The 25,605-nt window shown below is 31.2% G+C and overlaps 1 protein-coding gene across 1 annotated transcript; it reads right to left on the bottom strand.

Moving 5' to 3' along the window:
* Positions 1–418: 418 nt before the first annotated feature.
* LOC126774725 (thrombospondin type-1 domain-containing protein 4-like) lies at positions 419–24,009 on the bottom strand. The gene is made up of 7 exons (XM_050496262.1): positions 23,913–24,009; positions 17,940–18,003; positions 17,419–17,534; positions 6,628–6,745; positions 4,378–4,480; positions 2,596–2,726; positions 419–436 (listed from the first exon to the last, which is right to left on the bottom strand). The coding sequence occupies exons 1-7, from the start codon at positions 23,948–23,950 to the stop codon at positions 419–421; spliced, it is 588 nt and encodes a 195-aa protein (XP_050352219.1). The 5' UTR covers positions 23,951–24,009.
* Between the last annotated feature and the right edge of the window lie 1,596 nt (positions 24,010–25,605).

The raw sequence follows: 25,605 nt of genomic DNA, 5'->3' as shown, positions 1-25,605 counted from the left end.
TTATCTCCACAATCAATAGAATGTGATCAAAGCCAACGATTGGTTTCGCGGTATCGCCACGGTCTTGTAAATTAATCGCAATTGTTTCAACAGTATGTCATTTGCACGACCATCTTGAATTACTTGTAACTGGCCACTTAGACATATTTAATTTTATATATTTTTTAATAAAATTATACATTAACCCTAGTATCGGATCTGTAATATTTATCTGTAGATCAAATGTAAATTATTATTATCCGAAGTGATCTAGTTGATAGAACAAATGGATCTTGACGGCTAAGTTTCAGGTTCAACACTTATTAGCTCTTTTTGGTTTCTTTACGTATTGAATTTGTGTAAAACAATCTTCATCTGATGGAACCAGTCGCTTGCCCAGCACAAAATATTCGATAGTATGCAGGCTTACTTATTTCTTCTATTCAAAAGCTTTTACCTTTTTGATAATCATTTTCATATTTGATAATTTAGTAACAGACTTACAGCAGCTTTTCTTAAAATTCATATTATAAACTACTCGTTTATCGAACACCATCAATATTTTATTAACAAAGGTACTCACTTTCCATCGGGTGAACAATTATTTTCAGTATTTTTGTGAAACAGCTAATTGCTGGGCTAAGGCCTCCTCTACTTTTTTAAGGAGAAGGTTTGAAACTTATTCCACCACGCTGCTCCAATGCTGGAATATTCCCAAAATATGCAGGTTTCCTCACGATATTTTCCTTCTTGAGCACGAGATGAGTAATAAAAACAAATTAAGCACATGAAAATTCAGTAGTGCTACCCTGGGTTTATACCCGCGATCATTGATTAAGATTTAAGCGTTCTAAATACTAGGCTATCTCGGCTTTTTTTACGAACAACAATTTTCTTACAAGCTGATGAAACTTGTAAGCGGTCATGTTACATCACTCTGTTGTATTTCAAGATGGCAAATTTTATTTTTCCTCAATGATCTTTACAAAGAATCAATACAATCTTCAGCATCTTTAAATAATACATGGTACCACTGCCTACAACTTGTAACTATCGAACACTTGTTACGTTAACAATGGATCCCAATTGCTTCGTTATTATGTTTTGTGTTTCATATGTTTTGTAAATTCATATTTATTTAAGTCAGTGTGTACATGGCCTTACATAGACAATTCATTTTATTACTACAAATAATAGAAGACGTCAATTTTTGAATTATTGGCAAATAGGTTTGTCTTGTGTTGTGTTGTTTCGCAATGTTTCATATGGCAATTCATCAAATTGTCGGTCGCGATTAAGTTTCGTGGTTACGCGGTTTTATTTAAGACCTGAATTTTAATAACTTTTGTCACAGCATTCTAATATTACAAACAATTTGAAATTTTCAATCGTGTTAATGTCATATTAGCGAGATTAAAATCATTTTACTCACAAAATAAAGTTTTGTTTTACTAAATATAAAATATTATTATTTACGTCTTCATTATAATTCAAATAAAATTGAAAATAACACACTATCAATTGTGTTTCATTTCACATGACATTAATTTGAATATGGAACAAACAAAATGGAAAATATGACGTAAACTTGTGTAGTATAATATGTCCCTTGCAGTTGGCTAGTCTCTTTTAAGAACCACCGTCGTCGAAATCGTTCAGTAGACGTCATCATTGTAAAAGTACGAAAAAAATACATATATTATAAATCTGTAACTGCTACAAGTCACATCACAATTGATATTGCCATTGCAATATTGTCGTGATTCTATTAACACATATGCAAGTTTCTCAGAAATATATATAAACATTATTAAGAATGAAGTACTAAATTACTTAAAGGACGTAACGGAAATTGTAACCGAGCTGTCATAAATATAGGGGGTTAATAACAGTCAACTATGAGTTGATTGCAAGACTTGATACTAAAATTGTAATGTGAGAAGTAACGCGTCCACCGAGGTGAAGATATTATACTTGATAGGAGGAACAGATCATTAATTATCACATTTTAATACGCGATTCGAAGTAAGCGGAAATGTGGTAATTTAACTTTATATTGTATGACACGACGCGACGTTATCATAACCATGAGATATGTTTCACTTCGTCTTGAATAAAGATAACTATTTCTTATTCGGTTTGATAACATCGGCTAACTTACGTTTTTAATGCAACGGTTTTGCAATTCAAATGTAATTATATACATATGTATAACAGACGCTTTATTTAATATTCTGGTCGCAATCTTTTTAACTGTTCACTTTTGCAAATCATGCGAAAGTTCGAATCATATGTCGATGGCTTCTTTGAATTACTCTGTTTCATTACCTAAATTATTTTTCGTTTAAGGGAATTGCGTGGATATTCCATTTATACTAAGTGTAATTACAGGCACAAGGGACATAAAATCTTAGTTCCCAAGGTTGGTGGCGCATTGGCTATAAGCGATGGTTGACATTTCTTACAATGCCAATGTCTAAGGGCGTTTGGTGACCACTTACCATCAGGTGGCCCATATGCTCGTCCACCTTCCTATTCTATAAAAAAAAAAAAGTTCTTTTTTAGTATAGGTTCTATTTATAGTACGTATAATAAAGTTTTAAATGAATTACTAACCTTACAATGTCCTTGAATACATATAGCTCTGTAGCCCGGTTTTGTGCAAGGCGTGCCATCCACTACAAGCGCTAGCGACGCATAGAATTGCTGTCCTAGCGGTCTGCAGTTTAACATGCAGGGTGAGTCACCTATCGCAAAAAAAAAATCCTCGTTGACAAATTTGAAACTACCTCGTCGGTCTAGTGGCTGGATATGGGGCCGAAGATCCCGAGATCCGAGGTTCCAACCCCACGTCGGACCAATATAAAGTTAATGGGTTTATCAGTAGATACCCGTAGACTGGAAGTTGGAAGTACTCCTGTGCCTTGGAAAGTAGATAAAGCCGCTGGTCCTGCACCTAAACTCTCAACGGTCTCAACGGATTATGAGAGTGAGGGAATAGAGAGTGCGCCTGTGTTTGCGCACACACTCTTGCGACATGAAATGTCCTGCGCAGTTGACTAATTTCTCTTGAGATTGGCCGCGGTGACCGAAATCGATCAGGAGAACATCGTCATATTTATGTAGCGTTGCCAATCTTGGTATCTAAGGTAATAAATTTACTTGTCTAATATGCATTTTTTGACAATTTAAAATATATTGGGAGACGGCCACTTGGGCTAGCTGATGGTAAGTGGTCACCGCACATAGACATTTAAATGTAGAAAATATCAACGCGTTCCTAACCTTGGATACTAAGTTTTAAGTCATGTACATTGGCTCACCATTTAAACAGGAACAGTAATTTTAAATAATAAGTATTGTTGTGTCGGTAGAAAATGTGTTGAGTGAACCTACCCAGACCACCAAGTAAAATGACATTTAGAATAGATCAATTATAACAAAAGATGAAATAAAACTATGTCAATATCATTTGTTAGTTTAAAATCACTTCAATGAGTAATACATTTAAAACAGGCTAATCTTTATGAACTGCAATAAAAGTCACATTATGTCCAATGCAAATATAAATTTATACGCAGTTAGCGGCTGATATTAATTATTGAAATTAACATTACCGTTATTCCCCTTATTAATGGGACACCGACTAAACCAGTATTAACTGGATTTTAATTTTATAAGGATGCTAATTAAATTACCTGTCTGATTACGAGTTGCAATGAATACTAATTTTAAAAGTATTTTTTTTTTTTAATTTTCACATATTACAAGAGACGTGCATAAATATAGCGATTAATTAATTATATTTCTGTTTCAATAAGGTCTTATGTTCAATGGAAGTTAATTTGAACTTTAAAACGTCGTAATTACATTTTTTAAATTATAATAAATAATACATTTATACTGATGTTCTCTTGATATCCACTAAAATGATTGGTCATGGACACCAATATCAAAGGTGATATTATCGACTGCGCAGGACATTTATAGTGCATAAATATGTGCGCAAATACAGGTTCACTTTTTATACTCTCTGGTATATGCGGAAATCCAACAAGACTGAAGACAGTTCAAACGTAGGACCGATAGCTTTGCGTCCGCTTCGACGCACGAGGGTGTTATCAACTTCGTGCTATTGAGAAATTTTTGATAAAAAACTCAATAACTTTTTATTTATCTGACCCGGGGCTTGAAGTAAGGTTATTTAGGTAATGTATATTATATCCTATCGTCCAATTAGAATCATTATTTTGCATCACAGCCTTATTACTGATCGAAATTCACAGCTAAACAAAAAAACACAAATTAAACGTAGTAGGTTGTCTTTGAACCAGCGATTTTTGTTTGCACTTACTATCTAGTGAGCCATTAGAGATAAAGTTAATTAAGGTTTCGTACCGTCTATATAGGGTGTCCAAGTGTAAAATCTACCGCGGAATGGTCTGCGATCATACGATGAGCACTGTACTGCACGCATGTCTTGCGCCCCACCAGCACATTGCTACAAAAATAGATCATTAAAAAACTAAAACATTATAAACAAAATGTTATTATATCTATACCTATAATGGTATTTTATTGTATATATTTCTAGGAAATGTAAAAATTAAAAGTAACAGATTGAGAAGATGGATGTATGAAATGACAGAATTTCAGTGAAATTAGACACATGTAGATTTTCTCAAGACCTTTTCCGTCACCGCCGTAGACGAGATGAATAATAAACACAAATTAAGCACATGAAAATTCAGTGGTGCGCCTGGGCTTGAACCCGCGATCATCGATTAAAATTAACGCTTTCTAACCACTGTGCCATCTCGGCTCGACATAGAATATAAAAACTATTATTTATATAGATATACACACATATAAGATTATAAACAGATAATTAAACACGAATCGTGAAACACAATTACTCTATACTTCCGTCCTTTACAACTCCACTGAACAATCATTACGGGTTATTAAGGATGTACTCGTACCACGTCACGGGAAATCGATCCCATTAGCGTGATATAAAATCATTCAATAGAAACGGACCATTTTAATTAGATAACATTTATATTATTATAACAAACAGATAATAATAATAATATCCTGGGACATTTTTCACACACGGCCATCTGATCCCAAATTAAGCTTGTACAAAGCTTGTGCTATGGAAACCAGACAACTGATATACTACATATACTACTTTTCTTTTGTAAATAAATACTTATATAGATAATTACACACAAACTCAGGACAAACAAACATGTTCATGCACACAAATGCCTGTCCTGGGTGGGACTCGAACACACAACCTTCGGCGTGAAAGGCAAGTATCTACCAACCACGCCAACCGGCTCGTCAATTTTTATTTCAGATTATGTTGTTTTTTTTAATTATGTGTGTAGGACCTACTACACGTTTAGCGTTTCATATAATACATCCGTATCCTAAAATACTATGTTCAGTACTGTATGAACTCACTTCATTACTCTCCCATGAAATGTTGACAACCGAATTATGGTGATATGCTATTTTGTTGCGTGTATTTTTGAAATATGATAATTATTATGTTCGAAGACGCATATCACTTTCTGACATTTCACGAACGTTATCTGCGGGCAGTTTCGACTTTGTTCATACAGAATAACCCCAAAGCTTATTCAAGTAGCCTCAACAGTCATAAAACTATTTTTTTTTACAACCAACATTACATTTAATTAAAAAATAAGTGGCAAGCTACAATTTATTACTCTATTTATTAAAAACAAATCCAATTATTTAGCAAAATATATTAGAAATATTACATAGAATGTAACCGAATCGAATACATTGTAACAGTTTTTTTTTTTTTTAATTTTAAAAATCCTTTTTTAACACTTATGAAGGAGCATTGTATGGGTTCTACACACAAAGTGGTTGTACAAAGTATAGATAGTCCAATACACAATGAAATGCCCCACATTTTTTTTATTAATCGTTTTTTTAATCGTCTTCGTGGATTGAACTATAGTTATTTCAAACCACGAAGACTTATTGTTACTAATACTTTCGCCAAACCCATAAAAGAGAACAACGAAAATTTCGGGTTTTCAAAATCAATATAAAGACTGAATAGTATTTCTATTTGGAAAAGACATTGTAATATATATGATTCTATAAATATACGTTTTTAATTAATAATTTTTTTTTAGATTTATTTGTAAATGTTTGTTTTTTGTTTAATTTTTACTGATTTTGTACTACAGTACAGTAACAGCCTGTTAATGTCCCACTGCTGGGCTAAGGCCTCCTCTCCCTTTTTGAGGAGAAGGTTGTGGAGCTTATTCCACCACGCTGCTCCAATGCGGGTTGGTAGAATACACATGTGGCAGAATTTCAATGAAATTAGACACATGCAGGTTTCCTCATGATGTTTTCCTTCACCGTTAAGCACGAGATGAATTATAATCACAAATTAAGCACATGAAAATACAGTGGTGCTTGCCCGGGTTTGAACCCACGATCATAGGATAAGATTCACGCGTTCTAACCACTGGGCCATCTCGGCTATACATATATATATATATGCTTAGTAAGGTAGTTTTTTTTGTACTAAATATAGTTTATCATATTCTTATTGTTATTAAAATAATGGTGAAAACGAATTCTTAAACTCACATGTATGTTACATTCGTGATATCTTTTATCAAGTCCATAGCAGTCCGGGTTAGCTTGTCTTGTCTGTCTGTCTATAGACGTTGACGTTAAGGTCCCATTGTTAACTAAATTACGAGATCTGCAACAAATTATATTTTATTACAAATTAATAATTTCACATTATGAAATAAAACAAGTAATCATTCATGGATGGAGCCATGATGGCTCTGTGGCTAGAAGTCATGAATCTTATTCGATAGTTACGGCATCATACCCGGGCAAGAATCACTAAGTTTTCATCGATGCAATAAAAATGTAAAGGATCTCTCCACTTTTTTATTGCACATGAAATTTTCTCTTTTTACATTTAGGTCATTTTAAAATTTCAAGACAATTTCAAATGTATTTCAAGAATATACGAATGATGATTTAATATTATATCTTGATGCTTCAAATACCAAACGTTTATTTAAGGTATTGTAAATAATTAAACAAATATAATTTTTAAGCGTCTCAAAATATTTTTTAAATTAAAAAAAACATATTTTCATCACAATAAACAATAACTACAATTAATTAGTTAGGTAATAACAATGAACAAAGAAAAATAAACACAATAAAAAAATACACAGCATCGTATTTCTTATCATAAATAACAGACTGTTAATAAAATAATAAAATAAAACCATTGGGCGGTTACATGAAAGAAACTAACAAATAACTCCAGACCCGTTAATCTAATTTAACCATAGTGTGATGTTATCGCCGCTACACCAGCGTATTACAATAAATATAAATCAAAATCCTGTTACAAATATGTAACACATAATTATTATGGATAAACGTACATATTTACTAACCGTTTATTGAATAATAAAATGAAACTATAGATTATATACTTTAAAATTAAATATAATTATGTACAAAGAATTGATAAATAGTTATCTTCATAATTTTAATATAACAAAACTGTCAAAGGGTCAATCACCTTTCGTTTCTGTTACATACTAAATGATATTGTCGAAATAATTTGTGCCTCCATGTTTATGTCACACTATAAAGAAATGAATCTAATTGTACTTTGAAAAGTTATGTGAAAATTATCACCGAAATAGAAATAAATTATGTAAATAATATTTATCTGTCCACTTACCACTCTAATCAATCAATGAATCAAATTCCCGGAAATGACACGTTTTCGAGAAACGACAATGTTTATAGCTGTCTAAAACCAATGTCATTTTCAAAATTTACTTTGTTCGATGAGCATTTTTGTATCGACAATTTTTGATAATGTAAAGCTAACTTCCCTTTAAATTGTATATTCTATATCCGAGAAACACCGTCAAGAACACGTACTTTTTTATTATATAAATGTAAATTAAAAAAAACTTTGTAAAATAAAATTTATAGGTCGTTGCCGCAGTGATTTTTTTCTCGTTGTTTTGTTAAATTTATACTTAATCGGTTTTTAATGGTTAGTTGATAATAAGTACCTTTTTTTAAAACACAGATCTAGCTTTCAGTTTTCAAAGGATAAAATTTCCTGCGAAGGTATCGTTTGCAGTAACAATAAATAAAGCACAGGGACAAACATTCAAGTATGTCGGAATAGATTTAAGGGAATGCTGTTTTTCTCATAGCCAATTGTATGTTGCCCTATCTAGATCCGGAAACCAATACATACTAATATCCCACGAAAATACAACTAAATTTTTTTTGTATATAATGAAAGTATATAAGTCAGTAATATAAGTCTGATCTTAGTGATTTCTTTGTCATACGCAGGTGGAACCGCGGGCACAGCTATTTATTGATAAATATGAAAAACAAAAAATATCACTAAAGTCCACTTAATATAATCTGTAGCATTTACTACTACTACTAGATACTAACATTTTTAAATATAAAAATATAATCAAAATTTAAAACTGATCACCTTTTTAACACATTTATTTATAACCTCTGCGTTTCCCTCATAAAAATAAATATGACAACATTTCTAAAGTATCGCCTAATATGTATAGAGTAGAAGCTATGAAGCAATTGTGATTCAAATCACTAGTAAAATGTAATATTTCATTTCTGTTATTACACGGCCAATGAAATGTGCCTCCTGTCGTTATAAGAGCCATGACAAATGAGGTCGAAGCTAATTTGTCCGGTTTGTAACACACCGCCCTATCAGCAGGATACTGGACGAGAATGTGCTTAATGAAGGAACTTTATCCCTGGAGGTGATCTAAATAATTTATTTCGTACGATAATGAATTGGAAGCAATTGACGGCGGTCCTACTCGTACTGGGTTATTTATTAATAAATTAAATTAACAATTAAATTGTTTTTTATCGTCATATAATATTATAAATATATGCCGTTAGTTGAACTATCATTAAATTCAAATTTAGTCAATGGGATACGAGTATAATAATTTCGTAATATTGGTAATTGATGTAACAATTCTAATAGTTCACAATTGTATTTGTTATAGTTTATTGTTCTCTAGAAAAATGACAAAAAAATCAATGAGTGCCATATACAAATGAAATAAATAACTGTATATATTATTTATATATATTTATTACAACCTGTAAATGTTCCACTGCTGGGCTAAGGCGTCCTCTCCCTTTTTGAGGAGAAGGTTTGGAGCTTATTCCACCACGCTGCTCCAGTGCGGGTTGGTGGAATACACATGTGGCAGAATTTCGATGAAATTAGACACATGCAGATTTCCTCACGATGTTTTCCTTCACCGAAAAGCACGAGATGAATTATAAACAGAAATTAAGCACACGTAAATTCAGAGGTGCTTGCCCGGGTTTGAACCCACGTTCATCGGTTAAGATTCACGCGTTCTTACCACTGGGCCATCTCGACTTTTTTTTTATAATAACTGTATATTTTTTTGTATATATCGCAACTAGACTATGGCATACAGTATTTATTATACAGTATATTTATTTGTATTATATGCTAGTATGAATAAAGTATTTTTTAATTAATTATTTATATTTATCTATCAAGTGTTATATAAATATTAAAATAATATCTTTACACATACGGAAATATAATTAAATTTCACAGTACAAACATTGTCAACTTAGTCAATGTTTTTATTTTATCTATTTAATTTTTATTATATAATAACAACAGCAAAACAATAATATATTATATATATATATATATATATATATATATATATATATATATATATATATTATTGTTTTGCTGTTGTTAACTGTTTAAATCTTAATAATTATTATTTATAATTTACAAAATAGCTTGTTTACTGTCATACATGAATTAGTTTTAAGTGGAAACTTGATTGGTGTGTGATCGAGTTAATTTGTTGTATAATGTATGTGGTGTATACTGTTTGTTTCCCAAATATAATAAAAAATAAAAATAATAAATAAAGCCTAAACAATGCCCTTAATTTTAAATCCCTTCTAACCTTACTGGTGGTAGGGCTTTGTGCAAGCTTGTCTGGGTAGGTACCACCTATTCATCAGATATTCTACCGCAAAACAGCAGTACTTGGTATTGTTGTGTTCCGGTTTGAAGGGTGAGTGAGCCAGTGTAATTACAGGCACAAGGGACATAACATCTTAGTTCCCGAGGTTGGCGGCGCATTGGCGATGTAAACGATGGTTAACATAAAACTTTATATATAAAATGTTTATTTCTAGGATAATTTCAAATGATTGCTATAAACATTCAAGTACATGTTATACTTTATATATATATATAAACGATTAAACATTTGTCTATTCCCGATTCTCGTTCACTTTATCTCGCAGTCGTGCCACACATCCTAATTAAGAGTGACTGTATTTTGATTACCTACTTATCTATATAACAGCACTTTCGAACTGGCCGTATTAATCCTGTCTCCTTGTTTCTTTACAATTATCAACGGTGGGCTTTCATTTGTACGCAAATAGCTTTGACTCGTTAAAATAACCGTTAGAAATACTAAATAGTTTAAGTTAGTAAAGCATTTCAAATATATCAAAAAATACATATATTAAAAATTGTAGAACTTACTTGAATGTCGTTGGTTCGAATCTATGTAAGCATCAAACAGATTTAAGGAATAAAATAATATCGTGTTGAAATATACAGGTATCGAAAAATCGAACAAGAAAATTGCACACATTCGTAGACTTGTATCCACCGATCCGCAGGAAACTAATTTAGGTTCTAAATTCTTCTTAATATGAAAGAATCCTACCTCGGAAAGTTTTGCTCTTACCAGCTCTTATGATATGTACATTACCCAAAAGATTACTTGTCTCAAAATTTTTAAGGAATATGGATATTTATTAGATATTTTTTTTCTTACTTTACTAAACAAGTTAACAAAAAAGTCACGATGTTCCAGTGGGTAGAATACGTGAATCTTAACCGAATATTGCGGGTTCAACTCCAGCACCATTGAGTTTTCATGTGCTTTATTAATTTCTGTTTATAATTTATTTCGTGCTCGGCGGTGCTGAAACTTTGATGTGTCAAATAAAATCCTACCACATACGTATCCACCCTGTTTTAGAGCAGCATGGCAAATAAGCACCACTGCTTCTCTACAACAGGAGTTAAATCCTTTGCCAATAAAAACATCAGGTTTTTATAAATAAACTCTAAAACGCGTTTAACTCTGTACACGTATCATAAAATGATGCTTTTTTCGTCAGAATTTTTTACTCCAATTCTACCTTGATATTTTACGCATATCGTGCCCAAAGCTGTTTCAACTATTACAAAAATATTACATACATAATTATATACAAATTTAGCCTTCTTTACTGGGTGTTTTTAAGTGATTTTAAAGAACATAAACCATTTTTTCATTGAAATATAAAAAGTTCGTTTATTCCGATTATCTTAAAGGATAGGATCGAACTTGCGACTCTCACATCGCTAGTCATATGCCGTTAAGCTAGCTTAGAGATTCTTATTACAGCAAGAAGATTTACAGCAAAATTATTCATTTTATTCATTAATATCTGTCATATGTACACGACAATGCCTCGCGAAATATAATACCTGGACACTGGTAACTATGAATGGGATCTTGGGAAGGCAGTTACCATATTGATTTATTACCCGATGCATAAACAACTGTCTCTTTTTATCTTTATAATAATTATAAGTGTTTTAAAACAGTAAAAGCTTGTTCGATTATCATCATAATAAAAAAAAAATATTCTAATAAACAATCGCAGTAATTTTGAATCGTCATTGTATTTTTTTTTAAATTAAGCTATCACAGATTTGGAAATTGTATTCTATAGATAAACTATCAAGAAACTTAATAGCTCCTTATTTATTTTATAAAATTACTTATTTTATAATTTTGTCCGTCTGTTACGCCTTCACGTCTATACCACTGAACTGATTTTGATGAAATTTGGTATGAAGCTAGCTGACTACTACTTTTTTTACCTAATACCTAACCTTCCCTTAACATTCAGGCGAAACCGCGAGAAAAAAACTAGTTATTAATACATTAAATAAATAGGTTAAACTTAATAAACTCGATTCAAAATCAATAAACATTGCTACTATGTGTTTATTGTAAAGTTATAAGCCATTCGGGTTATAGATTCTACCGAAAAGAACAGGCAAGAAACTCGGCACAGAAAACTGAATTTTACTGGTGGTAGGGCTTTGTGCAAGCTCGTCTGGGTAGGTACCACCCACTCATCAGATATTCTACCGCAAAACAGTGTTCCGGTTTCCGGTAGTTTTTGTGTTCCGGTTTGAAGGGTGAGTGAGCCAGTGTAATTACAGGCACAAGGGACATAAAATCTTTCCCAAGGTTGGTGGAGCATTGGATATGTAAGTGATGGTTGACATTTCTTACAATGCCAATGTCTAAGGGCGTTGGTGACCACTTACACTTTATCAGGTGGTCCATATGCTCGTCCGCTTTCCTATTCTATAAAAAAAAACTAAGTTCTATTTCATCAATAGTAAAGATACGTATAAATAATCAAATTGAATTAGAGTTATGTTATCTGTATAAAAATCAAACAACATTAACTCCATGTTCTTTTAGTCTTATAAGTCTTATTTATTAATATTTTATAATAACGTACTCTTTTAAAATGAAATTTTATTTGAAATTAAGCTTTATTGAAAATTTAATATAATGCTTCTCAAAACGTTAAAAGGCTTATATTTAAACAATTGTTATACAAAATGGCTAGCGATTGCTAGCTCATTAGCGAGCTACATCGTGATGCGTGTCAATCACGATCACTACAATCAGAGCCAAACAGCTGGCTACAAGCTTCATGGCTCCATTACTTTCTTTTACATATTAAACCTTTTGTACGCAAAAAAATTCATTCCAAGCAAAATTAACCTCTATTATAAGTGATTTAAGATCTAAAATTATTTTATTATCAAGGTTCATTGAACGATGATCAGCGGAAAGGCTAGTTAGGGTGTCTTTAGTAAATTTCATTGAAAGGTCATAAGAATTAAAGTACATTTACCAACTAAGAGATTCGATGTATTTACATATGTCGTACATTATATGTAACCCTTGAGTTGCACACGGTGGCTTTTATTTCATGATTACTTAGCTTTTAAATATTTTCAATTTGATTTAATATAGACAAAATCCTCGACACACTTTCATCTTATTCGCTATACAGCGAATGTTACTTAATACTATTAAGTCTCTTCTCCTCAAAAGGGAGAGGAGGCCTTAGCCCAGCAGTGAGACATTAACAGGCTGTTACTTTACTCTATATAAATTTTACAGATTTTCACGATTTAAATATTGAAATCAACATGATACACGCTTTTTGATTAAATGCTAAACAAAGCAACCCGAACCGGCTTTGAATGTGTAGCATAAAGATGCACAAAAAACATTTACTTCGTAATACATATAACTCTATTGACCTTGGTCGATAAATTTTTTTCTGATATCATCAACAATCGTCATTTTTCAGACAATTTATTTAAAACTTAATAAATTATACACCTAAAAAATTTTTTTTTTATATAGAATAGGAAGGTGGACGGGCATATGGGCCACCTGATGGTAAGTGGTCACCAAACGCCCTTAGACATTTGCATTGTAAGAAATGTCAACCATCGCTTACAGCCAATGCGCCACCAACCTTGGGAACTAAGATTTTATGTCCCTTGTGCCTGTAATTACACTTCTTCATGAATCACTCCATCTATTAGTAAAATCGGTATGAAAATCAGTTTAGTAGTTTTTAAATGAATCGCGTTCAGACAGACAGATAGACGGAATTGTTTGTTTTTTATATATAATATGTAATGATAAAGAACTTATCTTTAATATACTAAATATTTTTTTTCTCAATCTCAAAACTCATCCTCAAATCAAAACATCTCATTTTGACTCACGTCCAAGAACTGCTTATGTAAAAACTGAAGAACTGCTGAGTAAGTAGCGAGGCCCATGACGATCATGTGCACATTCGTGTTATAGTTCTTTTTGCTGGTGGTAGGGCTTTGTGCAAGCTCGTCTAGGTAGGTACCACTCACTCTTCAGATATTCTACCGCAAAACAGCAGTACTTGGTATCGTTGTGTTTTAGTTTGAAAAGTGAGTAAGCCAGTCTAATTACAGGCACAAGGGACGTAACATCTTAGTTCCCAAGGGTGGTGGCACATTGGTGATGTAAGCGATGGTTAACATTTCTTACAAGCCAATATCTATGGGCGTTGATGAGCACTTACCATCAGTTGATCCAAATGGTCGTCCGCCTACCAATTCTATATAAAAAAAGTTCTCATCACCATTCGCCTCGACACTCACGCGCATTACAAACGCAATACCATAACCAAAGATTTAAGTGTTTTGCTTAAACACCTACTAATTAAACTTAACAACTATACCGTTTACTAAATACATATATATGATTATAATTACACCTTTCCACTTAGAATACACCAAACAAATAATTAAAAATGATTAAATTATCAGCCATAAAACCTATTAATCGCTTCATTCGAATAAAATTAATGACTATTTTAAATGTTAAGCTGCCAAAAGTTCCGTTATTTTTTTGTCCGTGTACTTATGTGTGTATATTAAATGAAGCTGACCAGAAGATTTATACGAAAATTCAGTCTCATAGTCTTTATTTATTTATTTTGAAAAAATTATTCATATATTAAACAATATATACGATAGTAATTACAATGTTATAATACTGTGTCGTAGCTACTAACGCCCTCCAATTCGACAGCACATTTATTTATTATTTGTTCATTGCAAACATAAAAATGAAATAATATAATATATATAAGTCACCACTAATAAGGAAAATGTCTTATATAAAAATATATATTAACCGCATTGCAGCAGAGTATGAGTTTCAATGCTATAAGCGTTAACGTCGTCTTGACACTATGAGATGAAGCCGAAGGCCTCAACATAGGAACATTTATACACTGTTATTTGTTTTTTTTAAAGGTATATACTCAAGGAGAGTTCCGGTCTTTTATGTGACGCATAAACAGACAGCTGAATTGTCTCTTTGATTAACCGATACTAATAACCTCTATACATCTAGTACAGACATAAAAAAAATTCAACAAAATTGTGTTTGCGAACAAATCTTAGGGACATTATTAAATAAAACATGTATTTACAGGCACAGCTTGGTACATTTATACTACATACAAAGAGATAAAAATAATCATACTCTGTGCATTGGATTTTCTTGTGTGTAATGTGGCAACAATTTTAAAATATTTAACGCTTAACGGAAGAAAAAATAATTGTACTAAGTGCGGACGTCTTTAGAGTAATCGTTGATGGTTATCTTTCGATTCGAGGGTGTAGCCCGTTAAAGGGAATTACGGTAATGGACATAAGTGTGATGCGCACGGTATTTACAGATTTCGTTTCTATCGCATACATTGCCTGAAGCGGATTAACGCCTTGTTCAGCGTGAACATCTAAAACGGTTTGAGGACGCTCTTTTGTTATATTAATATTCACTATCAAGATATAAGATATATGAAGTCAATTCTAATCCGGTGTTTCTAAAGCCATTATATCAAAAAATAAGTTAGATAATCAACTTGCAGAAGAACTTATTAGATACGTCTCTTGTTCGATTGCATAGACTCACAGGTCTATAAATTTCTCTATAATAGGAAAATGTCTTCACTGCCTCTACGTTGATTGTAGATTGATAAATTCTAAAAAATCTCTGAAGAATTTATTGTGTGTAAAAGGTTATAATACGATTAGTAATTTCATAGATGATACACATAAGAATAAAACGCCTACTGGCTGTAACCTTCCTTTTACCCTCTGAACTTCTTCAAACGGTTCTTTTCAAGTCTGGATATTTTATACGAAGCGTTGAATTTGTTTTTATGACTTTCAATAAATTAGCTTGATACTTTAATAGTCAATAAATATTGTTTTATTTAAACATCTAGATAAGAATAATTCAATAATATTTGACAGTATACGAAACGAAAAAAAAAATTTATACAAGTTTCGTTTTATACTAATTTTAAGTATGTTTTTATAGGCGTTAAAATAGGCCAATATAGTCCGAGCGCCACGGTAGCATGCGCAAGCGATCCTGTGGCGAAAGGGTACCCGCTGGATTTTTAGTTGGTATTCCGATGTTCAAGGCGCACTCGGCGCCTTGGACATCGGCGAGCCCCACATACCCACCACTGTTCCCGTGGGGAAAACGCGTAACGCGTTTTTACAGCGTTAAAAAAGGCCAATATAATCTAAAACTTAACAACTACTGGTCTACTAAACATTACCATTACAAAAATAAGTAAAATGGGAATTTATATACTAATAGAAGCAATTTATAGTTTAACGTATTTAATAACTTATTTCAATTAGATAGGCAGACTAACAAACGGACCTCCTTATGGTAAGTGTCTAACCCCACCCATATACATTGACACAAAGGAATATTAACCATCTCTTACATCGTCAAAGTGCCAACCTTAGAAACGAAGATGTCCCTTGTGCCTGTAGCTTTACCAGCTTACTCATTCTTGCAACCGGAAAGCAATAATAATAAGTATTGTGGCTTTGCTGTAAAATATGTGATGATGGCTTAAATAAACAGGGCCAAATAAAATGTTTCCTCTTATGTCTAATTTGCCTACACTTTTAACGTTCCATGTATGCCTTATGATATGTTTTTTTTATTTATAACGAACAAACTGGCAGTGCTATTCTGTAAGAATAAACTACATATCTCACTCGTAAAATGTTGACACTTGACTTACGGTGATACGCTATTTGGCTGCGTATCCTTAAAATATTACAATTATTATTGTTAATATCACAATGTTAGGCTTTACTTCTTTCGTGATTTGTGAAACGACATCAAAGTTCGGGTAAATACATAAATTATTATAAATTTACTGGTGGTAGGGCTTTGTGCAAGCTCGTCTGGGTAGGTACCACCCACTCATCAGATATTCTACCGCAAAACAGCAATACTTGATATTGTTGTGTTCCGGTTTGAAGGGTGAGTGAGCCAGTGTAATTACAGGCACAAGGGACATAAAATCTTAGTTCCCAAGGTTGGTGGCGCATTGGATATGTAAGCGATGGTTGACATTTCTTACAATGCCAATGTCTAAGAGCGTTGGTGACCACTTACCATCAGGTGGCTCATATGCTCGTCCGCCTTCCTATTCTATAAAAAAAAAAAAAATAGAAAAAAAAAACATCTCCAAAACATACATTACGTAATTTAGATTGTCTTGTATAGTTCTCTCAAAAAGTTTTTTTTTTTAACTCTATATAGTTATATTTTATACCTGGGTAAGCATTGTCTCTCCTGTACTGATACTCCACCACCACAACTCCGAGAACAAGGACTCCAAGAGCCCCACGAGCTCCAAGCATATAATCCAATTGTTGGCTCCTCCGTTATCTGGAATTGGATAAGAATGTATGACAATATATATCGATATATATCTATATTATAATCTATAACTATCCCACGTGTGGGCAAACCTTCATTTTTATATAATTCGAATCGAATCGAATTGAATCATTAATAATTATATATATACAGATCCTCAACCACATAGTACATAATTAACTAAAAGCCCATATTAGTTAAGTGAAAAATCAATCATATTTCATAATATATATGTACCTGTATCATATTTATATGAATTAAATTAAAATAAAAAAATATTTATTTCGTAATTAGCTTCTATCATTGACCAAGTATCTAAACTCCGAAATAATTGATGAACTAATTAAATTAATAATTATTTATGTATATGTTTTATAATTGCAAATGCAAATGATACAAAAAACGTATAGTTACCTCAGGAGTATCATTCGTCATATTTGCCGCCATCGTCAAGACTGAGAGCTGCAGAATAATGACCCTGAAAAGACGATATTATTGTATTTATAAAACATATAAAGAAACGTTACACAATATCCTTATATAACAACGTTATAACACTCATTTGTCCCATTGTTAGCCAAAAACCTCCCCTCCCACGCTCAAAAGAAGGCTTAGAGCGTGTGCCACCACGCTTATCCACTAGACAGATGAATGATGAACTTTATAAATAAAATATTCTTTTCCATTTTTTTTAAATTTCTTCTTTTTTACTCTAGGTTATTTTAAAAATAGATTTAATGTATAAACTGCATTTAGTTTTAACCAATATTTATAACAATTATCATAATCAAATGCAAATAATGTATTCAGGGCATGTTCTTCCCGTTCTCGAAAGAGAGGACACAATAAATGGATTAAATAATTATTATAATTTGTCCATTAAATTGCTGTGAAGAAGCGAAAGAAAATATATATTCTTTGTCAAATCATCTTGGTTGAAAATAAGAAATTACAGGAAACAATGTTAATATGTTCTAAAATATCTTTAGTAAGGAAATATTATGTCATCGATACGACTAATTATCGTCCCACTTATACATATTATTATAATTTAATTCTAATTAATTTAATCTAATTTATAATATGTAAAATCTGTAAAATATTATGATTGTAATTTTTGTCTTTTTACTATTTATTGCCTTGCATTTATGATCCCTGTTTGGTCGACATAAATGATTTAATTATTATTATGTGACAATGACTGAAGTTAAGCCATTAATATTTCATGTAGTTCTAATGTTCAACTGTAACCAATTAATCCGTTCTGTGACCGTCTGTTTATACCATATAAAAATATTTCGAAAAATATTTTTTAGAATTTGAAAAAGTAACCGTAATTAAATATCATCGAACAAAATACGACGTTAAGAAAAATTCATATGAAACACTCACATTTAGGTTTGAAAAACTTTAAAGAATTAAAACCGGAAAATAATGTCACTTATTTTCTAATTATCTGCTTAGCGAGTTACAATATTCAAAATTATTGTATATACTTACTGGTCTCACGGATAACGTAATGAGCACTAACAATTCTTCTAATGAAGATTGATCCTAATATTTGTTTTACAAATCTACTATTCACAAAAAAAAATTATTCCAATAAAAAAAAAACATTTTCATAGTATTACATCACACATGGATTATAACCGCTCATCATATGTCGATAATCTTCATGACTATGCCCTGGCCCTTCATTTCTTATATTACTCTAGTATTATAGCCTTAGACCAAAGATAATTATAATATAAATTAATTACTTTTAAAAGTTGCTTCATTGTTCTAAACTAAACAAGAGCTTAACTTAATAGATGAGTCCGTGGGTGACGAACTATACTTTGTGTGTCCAATACTTTCCTGTCTTGTTTGTTTAAATAGGGTTGCCTTAGTATATTGAAATAAATTTATTTATTATTCGTACTAACATTGAATAATTTATAATAAACATTTATAATATTAAAAAAGTAGTAATAACATAGTATTTAATAGAGTTTATGGCTTATAAATGGTTTATTTTGAAAACACCAAATACATCATAAATTAATCTTCAAAATATTTTTATGTTAACATAGTCATCTACTGCGATAGCAAATCAGAAAAAAGATGGCGTTACATACTTTGTATAGCGGGTGATGAGTTATACAATGTTATGTCTTCTTCTTTCGAATGTCAAATCAATAATGACAGAAAGAGAGAAATCAATGTTTAAGCAGCCGCTAAGCAACGTTTATAAGAAAGGCCGAGAATTACTATAGTAATAACACGGATAAAAATCTTTCCAACATTCAAATCATGCCAACAAATAATAATGAAAAAACTGGGTACACTTAATATTGACCCGTATAACCATCTTGTGTCAGAAGCCGTTCCAGTCAAACGTTACACACATATTCTACGTTAACAATTTTACTCTCATAGTACCTAAATTAGCTTTACATACAAGAAGAAAACTTTTCGTCGAATTTGACAACGTTTCTATATGTAACCTTTAACTTAAGCGGCTTCTAAAGCAAATTGTTTCTGATGTTAATTGTACTTGACAAATTTTTTTTTCCATTAAGCCGACAGCCCTACGCCGAACCCACGCAGAACACGAAGTTCCCATCGGTTTGCGCAATCTGACAACTCCATTAGATGTTAAAGTTTTAACGATACATTTTCGACAAGAGACGAATGCACCCGTATCATGCACATTAAAACGATCAAACTGCTCTGTAAGGCGCCTAATGAACTTCTTAAGTGTTTTATTAAGTGCTGATCGCGGTTATTTTTATGTTATTCGCCCTTGGTACATATTTTACACACATATTACTGTTATCTTTATAGCCTGTTCTAAATTACTTGTCGTGTTCCTCGGCATTATCCTTACTCGGTCGACATTCTCACATTATATTTTAATATTTATGTCCACAACGAGTGACCTTTTATTGCGACAGTGCATTTGCCTGGATATATTGATAAAAATCTTATTTTTTTTTCTCAAGATTTTATATTCAGAATAAAATATTCATATACAAGCTAAGTTCACTAAGCCAATTGATATGAAATCTTACCCTTGAAACTAGTAACAGTATATTTTATGTAAATATTATCGCAATCCAAAATTGCTGCTGGATACAGCTAAAGTTATATTTAGGAAAGAACTTTTACAAGTATTTTTTTATTTCGAGTACGTATATATTTTGTCATAGTAGCATTGAACCTCTAAATTGTTTTATATAATATAATAAATTGACACGTTTTTTTATTATTGATATGACACACGTATCCTCTATTGTACCGTGATGTTACCATACCTTTATATATATACTTATTTACTTCTGTATTCAAAAAAATGTCCATCTATATTCGCAAGCAACACTATTTACATAGCGCTTAAATATTCTTCGCACTCAAATGAAATCAATAATGAACGGTATAAAAGTTAATGTACTGCAACGGCGTGTACTAACATATACATATGTACCAATTTTCATGTTAATCGGTCAAATAAAGTATATTATTCTCAATCTATTTTTATATGTATAGATGTGTATATATATAAAAGCGAAACCTCCTCATGTGACAGTAAGATATTCAAACATGTCTGCAATAATTGGATTTACTTTGACCATGACCCCTTCTGTAATTGAAAACAGAATACGTAGAATTTTGATAAGTAGAAAAGCAATTATACGAGATGCAATCTCGTTGAGAAGTTTATCGTAGTTCTCAAAACGATCATTTCACTTGAAATTTTTTTGCTATATTTTATATAGTTTGCCGAATAAAAAAAAACAAATTAAATATAATTACAAATTTAATTATTAAATACATATATTAATGAACAAAAAAATTATTTCACATTTATTATTTACAGGAAAATGATAGTGTTGTATATTGTATATTTTAAATAGAAAGCGATTTTTAGCGACATGTTTTTTTCTAAGAGCTTAATTATATTTTGTCTGTTTATATAATCTGTGATTATTACAAAAGCGCGTGTAAGCAGCTGCTGTTGTAGTATAGTTGGTATACATGACTTTATAAAACGTCTACTCATTTATATACGGTACATAATTATTTTCTTCGAATAATATAACGGGTATAGATAAAAATTTTGGGAACTCGACCTCAGAGAAAGACATCGGCTTTCTTTTTAAAAAATCTACTTCAGCTTTTAAATAAAACAAAAACAAATGGCTAGAATGAATATAAAAACAAATAAATTCATCTCATCTCGACTATTTCTTCAATGAAATATTCATACGCTTATGATAACATTACGGTCTAAGACTTATTTTTTTAATCCTTTTAAAGCGCGTGCTCTATGAATGGAGGTATAATTTCTGTTTACATTTACTCTCCAAGGAGTTTCAAGTGATCACAAAAAGTTTACCGTTTGAACGTGTAAAAATATTTGTTGAACGCAAACACCGTTTACTGTGGCCAGATTGTTTGATGCGAGCATTGTAAAAACTGACGTGGGATCTTGTCTATGACTCATATTGAAGAAAATAGAATGAGTACATAGTTATATATTTTATAATTCTTTACGGCATAGTATGAAAAGTTTACTTTACTAATTTTATACTTATAACTATTTCTATTAACTAAATTACTTTGTAGGGTTTCTTTATAAGCTTATAAATAAATGTGTAAAAGGCTGTTGTGCATAACAAATTTGGAATTGAAAAAGCTATTTATTTCAATTACTGACAAAAATTTATTCTATAAAAAAATGGCTGTCCAGTGAGGCGTAGTGCGATTTTAGAGTCAATAAATTGTTTTCAATAAATATCTAAGGCAAAAAGATATTATTCGTATCGGAGTTGTAGATCGTGATGATAGCGCGTTAGAAATTATTCCACTTTGAAGTAAAAACATACATTAAGTTTCTGCATTCAATATTATTGAACCCGTAATCTTTGTTTTTTTTACCTATGAGGATGACCATTTAACATCAGGCGACCGCCTCGTTAAATAGTCACCACCTCCCATATACATTGGCGTCGTAAATAATATTAACCATTCCATGCACCACCAACTTTGGGAACTAAAATTTTATGTCCCTTGTGCCTGTAGTTACACTGACTCACGCGACCTTCCGCCATACAGACTTCCGCCATGCATAGTTGTGTTCCAACTGGAACACAACAATACTAAGTATGTCTGTATGGCGGTAGTATTCGGTTTAGATTGACGCATCCTAACCATTGAACCATCTAGGTTTTCAAAATAAAGCATAGGCCTTTATAATTCGTAGAAATGATTACATTAACAGCAGCTTTTATATAATAAATTTCAAATTGCTTATTCAACATATCCGATTTAGTTGCGGGTACTCCCAGTCCCTCCCAGTCCGTAAAGCCATAAATTCACCGTAAACGACAACCATGTACCTAATATTGACAATATAATATTATAGCTTTGTCAAACAACTATACTTTCACTTCACAAAATACGGAGAAAATTTCATTCGCCAAATGAAAATGTTTCCTAAGTAACTTGTAGCTTTCCTATTTTCACTAATACATAATTTGGCTTGGCACTAACCATATGGCTTGTGCCCTTTTATTATTGTTTGCCTTTGGTTAAAATATATAAACATAGCTTTCAACGGCAACTTTGTTGACATAATAATGTCTGTAGATCTGCATCGTTAGTTGGTCTAGCGGTTAGATTATAAGAGGTCCTGGGATCAAACCCTATGTTGAGCCAATATCATTTTTTACAGGATTATTTATTATTAGTACGGAATATTATATATATTATATGTGTTATATATATATATATATATATATATATATATGCTGTTATTTATACATATTTATAATGAAGTATATTTCTGATGAGTTGCTTTGTTTGTTTGAACGCGCTAATCTTATCTAAAGATCTAAAAAACCAATTTGATAAAAATCAACTTGCTTCTGATTGCCTATGTCTTTAAAGAAATATTGATTACACAATGTCAAGCTACACGAAAAAAAAATTGCTGACAGAGTCGCGGAAAATAGCTAGTTATTAATTATAATATAATTGATAAATAGCTGTTACGTAAAACCGAATTTTAAATTAAATACTACTTGGTGGTAGGCTTTGAGCAAGTATGTAGAAAGCACCCACACATCACATATTTGACCACGAAACAGTAATTTTTATTATCGTTGTGTTCCGCTTCGAAGAGTGAGTGCGCCAGTGTAACTACAGGCACAAGGGCCAAAACATCTTTGTTCCCAAAGTTGGTGGCGCATTGACGACGCAAGGATTAAGGATGGTTAATATTTCTGACACAGTCTTTTTTTATGGGCGCTGGTGACCATTTACTTTTAGATAGCTTTTTTACACGTTCGCCAACCAATTTCATAATAAAATAAATTACAACAACAAAATTAAATTAAAACTTACCAAAACAGTTCCCGTCCTTCAAACTTTTGCCTCTCCATCGTTTCTCACTATTAACTTATGAATACTTTGAAAATTAAATTACTCGTGTCCATTTTAGTTACTACACTATTAAACTAAGCTATTCTATATTATATGCAATATATCAAATGTAATTACTGTCATTATATTTATTAATCACGTAACACCACGCTTAATCATTTCAAACTTCATTTATTTCAAACACATATTACGTTTGCAGCTTTTATCTGTAACAAAGAAAAATACGTTCAATTAATTCTTTAAAAAAAAATGTTCATAGAATATTAGGCCTTACTTACAAACGTTGCTTAGCGACTATTTAGTTAAACACTGATTTCTCATTCCGCCACTATTAATTTGACATTCGATAGAAGAAGACAGCATTGTTTAACTAATCACCCGCTAAAAAAAAACGTTTTTATGTAAGGCCGATTAATTTAAATAATTAAGCATCACAATTGTATAAATGTTGACTTATAAAAAATTATGGTTGTGGGACACATGAAATTAGCAAAAAAAAAAGTATAATACGTTGAAACTATAATTTTTATTCTACAGATAACATATATTTCTTAGTAAAAGATTAACAAGAAATAGACTAGAGCTAATTAAAAAAAAAATAAAAATAATTCTTAACGAATTTTTATTTATACAAAACAAATACCAAATTTTAATAATTATTCAAAAATATTTTTTCAGCAGCTGCAAACAGCTTAAAAATAAAAAGCAAGTTCAATAACCTTAACGCATACTAAACGCAATTTAATATCCCAACAATAATAAATTTACATAGACTCAATACCGTGTTAATTTTACCATAATGGTCGCTTTTCCACAACAATAGCGTGGAATCATCCGAATAATATTTGTATTCGTGTCTTAGACATTATCAGCGAGTCAACAGCGCTGGTAAACATATTCGTGTATAAAGCTAGGTGTATTACGAAACTATTACAACACCTCGCACTGTGTCACTATGTTGAACTGGATAACTTATCAGATTAAATTTGGACATATTGCAGGAGCGACGGCGTGAAGCGGATGAATTGTAATATCTAATTTGTCTCAATATCTATTCACTACAATATTATTCCGTTAACTTGTTTGACGTTTTTAATATTATTTTAAAGATTACCGACATTTGATGTATTAAATGTAACTTATACGTTTTTTTATGTAAGTGAATTACTTACTTTTTTTAATGAAAAATAAAATTTTTTAATCAGTAAATACATAATATATAGTTATGTAGTAAATACATAATATATGTTATACTATTTTTATTGTTTGATATATAATGTGTTGTATTCATTTTGTTATTTATTATGGAAATAGGTAAATATTTTACATATATTATTTGATCATAATAAAATTTATAAGCATTAAGTTGTTATAATAATTATTTTATAGCACAACACTAACATTTAGTTTAAGCATGAATGATTTGAATTTATAATTAGAATTATTTTTCGAATAAAAAAATATAAAAAATAAACATAAAATATACATAACGAATATTAAATATCATTACGTTTTCCACTTAGGTATCAATTATCGACTTTATTTTTTATATTTTATAAGAAAAATCTACTAAAACTGTTCCTATCTGGTACGAATACAGCTATATCATTGTATATTTACCGCAAAGGTAAACAAAGTTGAAGGGAAATAGGTC

The sequence above is a fragment of the Nymphalis io genome, chromosome 17 (genome assembly GCF_905147045.1).
Source record: "Nymphalis io chromosome 17, ilAglIoxx1.1, whole genome shotgun sequence".
Taxonomy (NCBI): domain Eukaryota; kingdom Metazoa; phylum Arthropoda; class Insecta; order Lepidoptera; family Nymphalidae; genus Nymphalis; species Nymphalis io.
This window is presented reverse-complemented; position numbering and strand designations above follow the sequence as displayed.

Excerpts from the sequence above, each read along its gene's own strand:
- LOC126774725 (XM_050496262.1), bottom strand. The coding sequence starts at position 23,950 with ATGGAGAGGCAAAAGTTTGAAGGACGGGAACTGTTTTG. Across the intron at positions 6,746-17,418 it reads GAGAGACAATGCTTACCCAG|ATCTCGTAATTTAGTTAACA; the intron begins GTATAAAATATA and ends AATTTGTTGCAG. Across the intron at positions 2,727-4,377 it reads TTGGACACCCTATATAGACG|GTGACTCACCCTGCATGTTA; the intron begins GTACGAAACCTT and ends TTTTTGCGATAG.